Consider the following 13,794-nt stretch of genomic DNA (forward strand, 5'->3'; position numbering starts at 1 on the left):
TCCTCAAGAGGTGTTTATTAGAACTCCTAATTCAAATGCTACGTGGACAGACGCACAAACACAGAGATTAAACAGTCTTTGAGGTGCTTTTTACCTGGAAATAGAAGAAGGCCTGCCCGAACCAGTAGTGCATGATGGTGGTCTGCGCAGCGTCGTAGTGCAGCTTCTTCCAGATGAATTGAGCCATGAGTGTCTGGATGAGCAGGCAGCATGCCAGCGTGGGCAGGTTATGAGCCCGAAACAGCAGGGCCACTAGCAGCACCACACCACTGTACACTTCCCACAATCCCCTGCTCTTCAGATGCCGGCCCTCCACCGCTGAGGACATCACCTGAGAGCGCAGCAGGTCCTTTACCCCGGTGAACAGGATGCCCAGCACGAACACGTACACAAAACGCGCCTCGCCCGTTCCTCTGCACAGACAGAGAGAGAGAGAGAGAGAGAGAGAGAGAGAGAGAGAGAGAGGAGATGAATTTGCCACCATGCCAACATTTATGGCATTGGTCTGCAGCTCTCGCCCAGATGATGATCCAGTTTAATTATTCCGCCAATCAAACCCTAGTCTGCCACTGAAAGGGCGGTGTTGTTAGCCGCTACGCGACAATAACCACAGGACAGAAAAAGACAGATAAAGAGAGAAAGAAAGAAGTTTGGGAGAACAGTCTGCTGTAGCGCCCCCTTTTAATGCAGTCTGTGTCACTGCATTAAGATTCGAAAATGCAAGGCTGGTGATTATATGCAAATCACCATAGAGCCTCCTGATGATCTTCCTGATGACTGACCCAAGGAATCAGCCAAAAAAGGAAATTTGAGTGTAGGTCTTACGGTTCAGAAGTCATTGATCAAAGCGTTTAATGCTGCATTATAGCGCCACCATCAGGCCAGTGAATGTCATTTCAGACCGATGCAGAGCCTTGATGCAAAGCCTGGTGTATCTGGGCCCTTTTGCTCCACAGTTTGATTTAGCTGAGACCATCGACAATGGGCACTGGGATCCAAACAGTAATATATTAATAATGAAACAAATAAAGAGAGAATGAGAGAATTTAAGATTTGTAAATAGATAAATAAAGAAAGAAAATAGGAGAGAAATAAGAGCAATAGAAAGATATATACACCGAGCAGCCATAACACCACTGTCAAGGGGTGGGATGTATTAGACAGTCATTTCTTGAAGGTGATGTCAAAAAGATGGGCAAAAATAAGGGTCTGAACATCAGGCAGGTCTTGTGAGGTTTTCTGGTATGCAGCAGTCACTACCTACCAAAAGTGGTCCAAGAAAGGACAACTGGTAAACCGCCAACAGGGTCATGGGCACCTAAGGCTCATTGATGCGTTCCTGCAGAGGTCTTGTGAAGTCCATACCTCGCATGGTCAGATCTGGTGTGACAGTACCAGGGATATCTGCTCAATATTAGGCAGGTGGTGTTTATGTTAGCTCTGATCGGTGTAAATGTAATAAGAGGGAAAACAAAAGAACAAGATACGAGAAATACCCAGAAAAATACAGAAAGAAAGACAGACAGACAGACGGAAAGAAGGAACACAATACAGGCTTATTTGCATTTGATTATCTTGTCATTCACTCTAAAGCAACATGATGGTGCATTTGCTGCAGTTTGAGATGTGGCTGTCGCTGGGCTATGCTTATTGTATTTTGCTGGCTATAATGTAATTAAATGCACTCATGCCAATACAGCCTCTTTCAAAGAATTGACTTTCCCTGACAAAGGAAATGTATGGGGGGGGGGGCTCTTGCAAACTCACACACACACTTTCTCTCTCTTAAACACACACCTCAGGAGGGATCAATATTGACAGAAGCCTTTTGTTTGAAGGTTTGTCTGCAGTGCACCTCCCCAGACCTGCTGGAGTTCAGCGGATCGATAGAAGTGCGGATATGTTCTATATTACAGAGTGCTGAATGCATCTTATTAGGCCTTATTACAGCCCACTCACAGGCCGCCGGGTTAACCAGACAGCACTAATGAGAACATCCAGCACATTTACATCAACATGTGCAGCCTGGTCTGTAAGTAATTGCAAATGACCTGCACTCTAGCACAGTAGATTAGAAAAGAGATGGTAGCTGTTAAGCTGAAAGATGGGGCATACAGGAAGAACGCTGTGTGCCAATACATCATACATATTGCAGTTTTGCACTTTTTCACCAAATCTGATCACCAAGAGATTTCATTTGTCCATATTGATCCACAACCTTCCTTCTGAAGGCCTTCAACAGTCAAGAGCTATTGATTTTTTTCATCATATGTGACATCTGTGGTGGTTCTTGGGCTTTTTCTGACTATCCGATTTCCTCCGAACTGAGAAAAATGGGTTGGGTCTTCTTCCAGACCTTCTAGGCAATGTGCCTACACTACTCAACAAGTTGTATTTACACCATACATGTGCGAACATTGGATTGGCTTTGTTGAGAAAATCAGATTTGGGGAACTTCACCTGTTGTGTAAACCTTGTTCTTGTAAACAACTGTAAGAGGGAAGGGCAGTTGGGGAGTTCTAGCTCAGGTGACTAAGGGGTCTTGCTGAAAAATGAAAGGCATCAATGGACTTCCAAAACAATGCCTTGTGGGCCTGCTCAGACACACCATCACAATAATAATGCACTGCATTCCCAGCCACCGTACAAACATAGAGTGAACGATACAGTGGTGAGGGCTCTCTTCTCCATGCCGTTTGTGTGCTGTCAGGCACTAGCTTACATCTACACTAAACACTGGTGTGTGAACATAGCGTAATTATCTCAGAAGGCCTCCTCCAAAATCTTTATACACAAATCAAAATAAATAACATCAAAATGAGAGAGGAGCTTATTAATAAAGTGAAAATTCATGCATGAAAAAGTCCATATATTAATTATTCTATTAGAGTGCTTGCTCCTTTAACAGTTTCCTTTTTAAGTCCTCACATACTGCTTAATTTTGCTGTGTCAGTCTGACAAATCTCTCACCATCAATCAGATGCGCCAGCTCTCATGACAATCTTGTTCAATCTTGTTTTTATCTGTGCATGGCTGATCTTGCGTTGGTTTGATGAGTGGAGTGGGACAGTTAAAGCTATGCACATGGTTAATAAGTTGGTTTCACTCATTATGGGACATCTGAACATGTAGACAAAAATCTTAATTAATACATATCTATTATAGCTCATCTCTCACAAATACTCAGGCGACGTGAAGACAACCTGCATCATCGATCAGAGTTTACAGCAATGCTTAATGTTAGCCTGCGTGATCCACTCCATAACCACCTTAAATGTGTGTCTTGGGTTGTGTCCAAGTTTCAACCATCTATGGTTAATGATGGTTTCAGGTTATGCTGAAGAATTCCGAGATAGTCCTCCTTCAATATTCCCTCATATATTCACTTTGTATAATATACCACTTCCACTGGCAGCAAAACAGCCACAGAGCATGATGCTACCTGTTCTCTGCTTTATTTCTCCAATCAAACCTCAGATCATTGTGTCCAAACAATTCAGCACAAAACCTATTAAGGTTTTTTTGCCAGTGTGATCAGCTACAACATGTAGTCAAGCTAAAGAAGTTGATTTTGGAGCAGGGGCTTCTTTCTTGGATGGTAGCATCTCAGTCCACGGCGATGCAAAAATCGCATGACTGTAGACACTGACAGTAGTGTTTCCAGTTCATGGCAGGCCTGTGCCTTGGTGGTTCTTGGGCTTTTTCTGACTATCTGATTTCCTCCGAACTGAGAGAGATGGGTCGGGTCTTCTTCCAGACCTTCTAGGCAATGTGGCTTCACTACTCAACAAGTTGTATTTACACCATTCATGCATTTGAACTGATGATCTTGGAACCTGCAGATGTTTAGAAAGAGACAGTCCTGACTACATTCGAAATCTACAATCCTCCTCAGCTCCTTGGACTTTTCTATTGTACTACGTATCGGTCAATCCACTGAGTGCTGTCAAACAAACCTTTTTTATGTGGGCTAATTGGTGGGAGCCTTACACAGTGTTTTTAGGACCAACTTTTGGGCCTGTGTCATCAAATTATAAGGGTGTGGGTTCTTGTAAACAACTGAAAGAGGAAAGAACAGTTTGGGAGCTTTAGCTCATGTGAGGTTCTTGCAAATTAAAAGGCATCAACAGACTCAGACACACCATCAGAAAAATGCACCGCATTCCCAGCCACAGTGCAAACATATAGAGAAGGGATGCAGTAGTGAGAACTCTCTTCTTCTTCTTCACTCTATCTCTGTGCTGTTCGTGTGCCGTCAGGTACTACCCTACATCTGCACTAAACACTCGCTTGGCTACATGTTGCCATGACGACACAGCCCTGGCAACAGCTTGGTATTAGGCAGGTACATGCAAGAGCTAAAGGAGCGATGTGGCATTGAGACTAACAGGCAGCCCGCAGCAACAGAGGACCAAAAGACAGCGGCTCCGCAATGAAATGAGCAGTGGGGGCAAGCTTTGCACATGTAAAGTAGATGGAAGAATGTGGACCTGACCTGTGTGATAATTGCACACAGTCACTTCAAAGGTGTTTGACAGCAGGACACGTTTTTCATGCATTACAATTTGGTAACATATGTCCAGCCCAAACCATTTACCCTGGAGCGTGATGGAAACTGAAGCAATTACATTGCCTTTCCTTATACACGATTACATACAAAGCTGAGATAAAGGAAGTGTCAATCTCCTGGACAAAGCACAACTACTATTTGCCATGGCAATATCACTGCGATATGTTGGTCAAAAGCTTATTACTTTAATAAAATACAATCAACTACACCACTGTTCAATGAAGAACCACAATGGGCCTTATTCTCTACATGGACAAAAGTATTTGGACACCTGCTCGTTCATTATTTTTACCAAAATCGAAAAAAGGTATTCAGCTTTGGTTAGAGTAACTGTCTCTACTGTCCAGGGATGGCTTTCTACTAGATCCTGAAGCACTGCTGTGAGGATTTGATTGCACTTCACATCAAGAGCTCATTAGTGAGGTCAGGATGTTGGATGGTTACCAGCCCACCTCATCCCCAACTCCACAATGTATTGGATGGAGCACCATGATTCTGAGAAATACAGTTCCACTGCGTCACAGCTCAATGATGGGCTGCTTTATAACCCTCTAGCCCATGTCTGACATTAGGCATGGTGCCAATTGGTTCATGTATGTCAGTCTGTGTGCAGTTGCACATCTGTGTCAGCAATAAGTGCAACTTAAAGTACAAACCGGATTCCAAAAAAGTTGGGACACTAAACAAGTTGTGAATAAAAACTGAATGCAATGATGTGGAGATGGCAAATGTCAATATTTTATTTGTAATAGAACATAGATGACAAAAGTTTAATCTGAGTAAATGTAACATTTTAAAGGAGAAATATGTTGATTTAAAATTTCATGGCGTCAACAAATCCCAAAAAAGTTGGGACAAGTAGCAATAAGTGGCTGGAAAAAGGAAATTGAGCATATAACGAACAGCTGGAAGACCAATTGACACTAATTTGGTCAATTGACAACATGATTGGGTATAAAAAGAGCTTCTCAGAGTGTCAGTGTCTCTCTGAAGCCAAGATGGTAAGAGGATCACCAATTCCACCAGTGTTGCGCAGAAAGATAGTGCAGCAATACCAGAATGGTGTTACCCAGCGTAAAATAGCAAAGACTTTTAAGTTATCATCATCAACCGTGCTTAACATCATCAAAAGATTCAGAGAATCTGGAACAATCGCTGTGCGTAAGGGTCAAGGCCGTAAAAGTCTACTGGATGCTCGTGATCTCTGGGCCCTTGAAAATCACTGCACCTCAAACAGGAATGCCACTGTCAAGGAAATAACAGAATGGGCTCAGGAATACTTCCAGAAATCATTGTCAGTGAACACAATCCACTGTGCCATCCGCCGTTGCCAGCTGAAACTCTACAGTGCAAAGAGGAAGCCATTTCTAAGCAAGCTCCACAAGCTCAGATGTTTGCACTGGGCCAGGGGTCTTTTAAAATGGAGTGTGGCAAAATGGAAGACTGTTCTGTGGTCAGATGAGTCACGATTTGAAGTTCTTTATGGAACACTGGGACGCCATGTCATCTGGACCAGAGAGGACAAGGATAACCCAAGTTGTTATTAACGCTCCATTCAGAAGCCTGCATCACTGATGGTATGGGGTTGCATGAGTGCTTGTGGCATGGGCAGCTTGCATGTCTGGAGAGGCCCCATTAATGCAGAGAACTATGTTCAGGTTCTAGAACAACATATGCTCCCATCTAGACGTCATCTCTTTCAGGGAAGACTCTGCATTTTTCAACAAGATAATGCCAGACCACATTCTGCAGCAATCACAACATCATGGCTATGTAGGAGAAGGATCCGGGTACTGAAATGGCCAGCCTGCAGTCCAGATCTTTCACCTATAGAGAACATTTGGCGCATCATAAAGAGGAAGGTGCGACAAAGAAGGCCCAAGACGATTGAACAGTTAGAGGCCTGTATTAGACATGAATGGGAGAGCATTCCTATTTCTAAACTTGAGAAACTGGTCTCCTCTGTACCCAGACGTCTGTTGAGTGTTGTAAGAAGAAGGGGGGATGCCACACAGTGGTAAAAATGGCCTTGTCCCAACTTTTTTGGGATTTGTTGATGCCATGAAATTTTGAATCAACATATTTCTCCTTTAAAATGTTACATTTACTCAGATTAAACTTTTGATCTGTCATCTATGTTCTATTACAAATAAAATATTGACATTTGCCATCTCCACATCATTGTATTCAGTTTTTATTCACAATTTGTTTAGTGTCCCAACTTTTTTGGAATCCGGTTGGTAGCTAAATACATGGTTAGATGTTATGTCTACAAAGGTTTGGACATACAGTGTGGCTGTGAACAATTCTATGTCATAAATTTGATTGAAGGAATTATTTTTGGACATTAGGATATTGATGAATGAGGCCTGATCCTGACCTCAGATTTGACCAAGAAAAACTAGTTTGTGGCCCAGAAGAGTTCTGGACAATCTCAAAAATCCATTTTACTCCTTCTATGATCTGAAAAAAAGTCATTCATTATGTTTAGACTTCTGCCGTTCTCAGCATGTGGGACCTGTCATCATTAGCTCATTTCATAAAGTGGCAGCTAGACTGCTTATTGACACCAAGAAAAGGTACTACATTACGCCAGTTATAGCCTTCCTGCACTGCCTCCCTGTCCATTACAGGACCCAGTATAGGCTCTTTTAATTGTTTTTCAAGCTCTTCCTGGGCTAAGCCCTTTCTACCTTGCCGGGTTGCTTCATTCTTAAGCTGCATTCTCACTATCACGGGCACGGCATGCTGTATGCCCTGCACAGCAGCAGGATTTTACCATTCCAGCGCTCAAGCCAGTAAACCATCTTCGTCGGGAGTCAGACAAACACTCCGAACTCATGTTTTACCAGATTATTTCATGATTCAAGAACATCTGAAATGGAATCTGAAACTATGTGTGTTTAATATTTTACAGACTGCTGAGGCTATGGAACTGCCTACATCCGATAGGGTCTACTGACGAGCCAAACCATTCTGAGCACTCACAGAAAAAATGAATGATAACACTTTATTTGGCACGGCCCTTTGTAAATGATTAATAACCTCTTAATAGAGTATCGGTAACACATCAACAGCATATCAGTGCAGTGGCAGCAGGAAGCATCTGAATACATTAAGGTAAATATCATGAAGATGTACTGCTGGTGAATTGCTAACAGTAAGTAGATTTACTGTTGATATGTTACATTAAATATACTTAATATGTTACTTTGATTAGGAAAAAGCTAGCGCACCCAGCCTTACTTAAAACCTAACACCTAAAACTAATCTTAATGTCAAAAACCTAATCCTGACCATCCTCCTGGCCCTAATCCTAACCCTCACCCTGGACACTAATATCTGGCTAATCCAGTACAGCTCCAGTTTCAGACTGGTGTCAGCACCTGGTCTATAATAGCTGGTTGAGGATGTTGAGATGGGCTGTATTAGACCTGTTAGATGATTAGTGATTTCTCAGGAGCAATTCGACAGATCTGGACTTGGACTCTCGAAATAAAGTAAAGAACAGCTGAATTCAGTAAAAGTCTCTTGATAGTCTACTGGAAGTTCACATGCTGCTACATCATTGGTAAGTTATTGACGTGTTACTGAGAATGTGATGAGTGCTATTAGGTTAGATGATCCTTGATCCTCTAGTGTGAAGTGTTGGATGTAGGAGAAATGACCAGACATGATGAAACATAAAGTCTTATCTTTTTATAATTTGCATTACTTTCATTTCTTTTATATCTAATTCCCCATTCTATGTTCATGTTAACTGCTCTCTGTACTAAATGGTCATTTTCTTCTTATTTTTATTGTTAATAATGATCATGATATGCATGGTAGCATTTTGGTCAACTGAGGCTGCTTTTGAATATAATGTATTTACTCACATCCTAATAACAATTCTCCTGCTAAGCAATGCAGTCTGTTAACATCAGGCAATGGTTACACTGATATGTGCATTATGTGTGTACAGTTGCACTCAAAATGATTCAACCCCTATTGCAAAAGCTCTCCAGATACCGCAGGCTTACAGCGCTACTGATCCACAAGCCCGAAAAGTTCCAGTTTTGATTCATCGCTCCACAGAACAGAATCCCAAAACTTCTGTAGAGCTATAAAAACAAAACTGGAACTTTCTGGGTACGTCTGGATCAGTGGTATGTCTGGAGGAGGAGGAGGAGGAGGAGGAATGAAGCATACGCTGAAAAGCACACTCTGCCTATAATGAAGCATTGCGGTGGCTTAGTGATGCTCTAGGGCTGCTCTACTAAGTCCTAAAGATGCTTGTCATGAAGGGATTGCATAATTCTGAGACTGCAGTAGTCATTTAAAGTGGCATCACTGGTTCCATTAGTTGTGTTGAGCTATTTCAATGGGTCTTGTTTGATTGGTTGAGTGAAAGCAGCTGAAAGAGTGTACATTTTGCTGGGAAACCTAATTCCTAACGTGGGTGGGACTGATTCGGCCAATCAGATTTCAGAACCGGAACTGTTAGTTTTCAAATCCGTCTTTTCAAGCTAAATGGGTTCGTTTAGACACAACACTACAGGAAGTGGAACTCCTGACACACACACACAGGACATGACAAGGCCTGCCGTTTTAGATTGACAGTGTGTGTGATGGACCCTAAGGGTGCCTTTTCCTCCAGAGCGGTGAAAAGAGGAAAGCTAAACAAAGCTGGAACTCCAGAGCACAGGGAGGAAAGCAGATGTTCCGTCATGTTTTATTAATCTGCTCTCGCTGCAACTTGCTCCCACGGTGATGGAAAGAGAGAGAGAGAGAGAGAGAGGGAGGGGAGAGACAAACAAAACAACTGGAGGAAAAAAAAAAGTTCAATTTCTGATGGAAACTAAGAGAAACTCAAGTGGAGAAAAGCAAAGAAGGAGCAAAGAACCAAGAAAGAGACACAGTCAGCTGTTGCTTGATCAAACGGATCAGTTCGAACCGAAACCCGCCGTGGCCAGTCAGTGCTCTTAAAGCGGATCAGTTCAAATGGAAGCCAGCCGTGTCCAGCCTCTGCTCTCCCAGTGGTGAGAGGGCACCACCCATGGGAACAGAAATGCCGCTATGCCATTTAAAGAAGCCTCGGGCAGGCAGGAACAGCATGCCAGCTATTTCCAGCAACCTCCAATAGACTAAAAGTGGAAGAAGCACTAGACACTAGACTCTGTACCTATGACATATACCTTGCCTGGGATGATCGATATGTACTATATCTGAATATATTGCTGGCAAAAATCCATACAGCACCGCCGCACTAATGCATTTCGAATCCCAAAACACTGGTGGTGGCAGGGTCGACATTTGACAGCACACTTGGAGGTCTGGAAAACATTAGCATTACCCCCTTCAGGATGTTGCTCACTGGTGTTGCTCTAAGGGCCCATTTGATGGAAGTATATATTTTTCTTTTCTGAAATAGGAGTTTCTAATGCTGCAGGGCGTAAACAGTAGTTTTGCTACAAAAAAAAAAAAAACAACCTTTGTGCAGTCACAAAAACAAACACGCCTACATACAGTTGCATGAAAACTAAGCCAACCACTTAGAACTACCTGGATGTCTGCATTGATTCCTAATTAAATGCTGTCTGATGTTATCACAGTCGCAACTACAGGAAAGCAATCCAACCACACTTAAAGGTCCACAGTGCAGGCTAGAAAAAGTAAGTAAAGCTCTGTGTCAATGATCTCTCCAAAAGCTAATTGGCAAAGGTGTTTCAATTAAGGAGAGTGTGGGTTTCACAGGTGCTTTGCCCATTCAAAAAGGGCCCAAAGTCTGGCTAGACCTGAAGCTAATCCATGACCTGAAGCTAAAGTTACGTTGGGTGATGCAGAAGCAGAAGTCGAAGCATCCGAAGAGGGCTGTGCGCACACACAAGGCATCCCAGACATGCTCATATTTGGCAACTACATGAAACATTTGGTGGTGGTCATTGCTGCAGCAGGAGAATCTACAGGTTATTAAATTCTAGGGTTCACTTACTTTTTCTAGCCTGCACTGTAGATGTTTAATCAATGTTCTCAATCAAAGACATGAACAGTGCAGCTGTTTGTGTTATTAGGGTTGTTAGATTGTGTTTGCCTATAACCGTGAGTTAGATAATGATCAGGCCCCATTTGTATTAGTAATCAATGCAGAAATTAAGTAAGGTAAATCCAAAGGGTTCATTTACTTGTTTTTTGCAACTGTATATCTCAACCTACAGCAGTTTAGCCCTGCCCATTTACATGACACACAAAAATGTTTAAATTGCACTGCTTTTTGAATGCATTTGTCATGTATCTCAATAAATTACACCAGTCTTTATAAGGTGTAATAACAAAATTAGTCCCTGAGAGATGAAAAACTAACATTTTGATGTTTTTGGTACACACAAGCATAAGCTTGTATCATAATTATTTAAAAATCATTAAAAAATCAAATGCAAAACATGCATCATATAGGCTATTTAAAGACTAAACCTTCACTGGCTTCTTTTATTCAGGGACTGGTTGTTTATAGCAGCACAATGACACTTTGTCATTCATCAGTGTCCTCTTCCATTGATTCATTCAGGCTGATGGGTTTCCAGCATGGTCAGCCAGTCTGGTCTGTATGTATTTCGCTCCGCTGCTGTATGTGCGAAGCCTGCTAAAATAATAATGATGGCCTGGTGTCAGAGGTGTGTGAGAGAGAAGCGGGTTGCCAGGTATTGAGTCAGATTTCAAAATGTCACATGCTAACGAAGGAGCATGTACTGCAGCAAGTGGGACCAAGGGGCCGGATTTGCTTTATAGGAAGCTCACTGCACATACTGATACAGTGAGAGTGCGCTCACAGGCAAAATATATAACAAGTTTATCAGAACGTAAGACAGGAAAGAGCAGAATAATGGGCAATTTTTGGACTTTTGTTTTAAATGAACGTTCTTGAAATTCAAGGTGCCACAGACTGCATTTGCTGAGTGTTTGAAGTTGTGCTTTGATGTATAAATAGAAAGTAATTGACTATGATTAAGGTGAAAATTGCTCAGATGTGGTTTTACAAGCCAATTTTCCACCCTGTTATTTTGCCTCAGAATAAAACATGCTAATTTTCACCATCTATGGTGGCTCATGAAAAACAACAATGGGCTTTGCTTTGCTTTTATTGACTGGTTCATGGCACCACAACGTCTTATTGCTGCATAGCTTTTAACACTGTAACAAGAAGTTTCTTTTAACAATAATCATTCTGTCTTACTGCCCCCTAGGTGTCCAGTCGGCACGGTGTGCGGTTAGCTAGCTAAAGAGATTGTAGTACAGTTTGGTAGGGTTTGCTTTTAGCCTAGCACCCGGCTGCTTCGCCGGCTTCCTCAAAACATGCAGCTCTTCTCTATCTTTCAGACTTCTTTCTTTTGGCCCTTTCCGGATTGTTGCTTCTTTTAGGCTCAAAAGGCTTTAGCTGTAAATATTGGAGCATAAATAATAATTAATATGTAACAAAACAAACAATTGTGACAGTTTGGGGGTTTTGGAATTGGAGTTTTATATATATATATATATATATATTTAGATATATATTAATATAAGAATAAAATAATAAGCTACAAAATTGACAAACTGCTCCTTTAGATAAACAGCACTTAAATCTGTCATCATTGAGAGAGAAGCAAAAATCAAGCTCCACTTATGTTTCAGATTTGAAAACATCCAACGTTTTTTCTGTTCATCCTTCCGCTGCGAGTAGACAACTCAACACTGTGATCAAGAAGCTCTTACTGAGAAAAGGAAACAATATAATAAAATATGAATATGTAAATCAAACTGCAGACACTGCTGCTGTTCTTAAAAAAAACAACATTGAGTCCACAGCTCAAAATCACGAAACGTGTTCAAGATTCCTTGGCTTGTCTAATAGTAAATAGTAAATGGGTAACACCTGTTTCATTTCACTTTAACAGTCATTACTGCAACTTTTTTTTTCAGTTTAATTAATAGTAAAGTATGGTGTGTGTATAGATATTAATATGTATATAAAGTAAAAAAAAAAAAAACTTTAATTATTTAATTAATTTAATTATTGCTATTTTTATTCACTGCTGTCACTTATTCTATAATTATTGTTACTTTTATTTGTACTGTGATGTTGTTGTTATTATTGTTATTTTTGTAATGCTTTGGCAATATTGTTGTCATGACAGTCATGCCAATGCATGCAATCTTGACTCTTAAATCTAGTAAATAAGCAAATTAGCTTCCCTCTAATGTTACATGCTCTTTTATTGAAAACCCATGAGCTATCTAACCTCCACATGTTCCTGCATAGGGCAGTGCAGAGCCTGCGTCTGACATTTTAACCAGTTGTAGGAGTTTATTTGTTTTGTTTTATATTTGTTTTGTTCTGAATTCGCTCTTCAGCACTGTTCATCGCTGTTTTCTGGCTAAATAATTATTAATAATAAATATTATTAACTAAACATAAGTGTATAAAAGTCACTAACGCCCTGCTGACTCAAGAACTGCAGAGCTGCAAAGGGGGACCACTCCATATTCATGCCTATGGATTTAGAAGGGGATATCATCAAAGCTGTAGGTGCAATGTGAAAAGAATGGAAGCTGTAATAACCGTAAAGAGTAAACACACTAAACACTAACACACCGGCTATTATATGCAGTTGTTGAGGCTGCTGCGCAATTTTAATGTTACATGCTCTTTTATTGAAAACCCATGAGCTATCTAACCTCCACATGTTCCTGCATAGGGCAGTGCAGAGCCTGCGTCTGACATTTTAACCAGTTGTAGGAGTTTATTTGTTTTGTTTTATATTTGTTTTGTTCTGAATTCGCTCTTCAGCACTGTTCATCGCTGTTTTCTGGCTAAATAATTATTAATAATAAATATTATTAACTAAACATAAGTGTATAAAAGTCACTAACGCCCTGCTGACTCAAGAACTGCAGAGCTGCAAAGGGGGACCACTCCATATTCATGCCTATGGATTTAGAAGGGGATATCATCAAAGCTGTAGGTGCAATGTGAAAAGAATGGAAGCTGTAATAACCGTAAAGAGTAAACACACTAAACACTAACACACCGGCTATTATATGCAGTTGTTGAGGCTGCTGCGCAATTTTAATGTTACATGCTCTTTTATTGAAAACCCATGAGCTATCTAACCTCCACATGTTCCTGCATAGGGCAGTGCAGAGCCTGCGTCTGACATTTTAACCAGTTGTAGGAGTTTATTTGTTTTGTTTTATATTTGTTTTGT

The 13,794-nt window shown here is 41.1% G+C and overlaps 1 protein-coding gene across 2 annotated transcripts in view; it reads right to left on the reverse strand.

Annotated features, from left to right (window-relative positions):
- The window catches only part of pigg (phosphatidylinositol glycan anchor biosynthesis class G (EMM blood group)), a 130,054-nt gene that overhangs the window by 17,731 nt on the left and 98,529 nt on the right, over positions 1-13,794 (reverse strand). For both annotated transcript variants that reach the window (XM_072663680.1, XM_072663681.1), the window contains exon 11: positions 95-413. In XM_072663680.1, the coding sequence (XP_072519781.1) occupies positions 95-413 (319 nt within the window). The remainder of the gene's footprint in view (positions 1-94; positions 414-13,794) is intronic.

The sequence above is a fragment of the Salminus brasiliensis genome, chromosome 19 (genome assembly GCF_030463535.1).
Source record: "Salminus brasiliensis chromosome 19, fSalBra1.hap2, whole genome shotgun sequence".
NCBI lineage: Eukaryota > Metazoa > Chordata > Actinopteri > Characiformes > Bryconidae > Salminus > Salminus brasiliensis.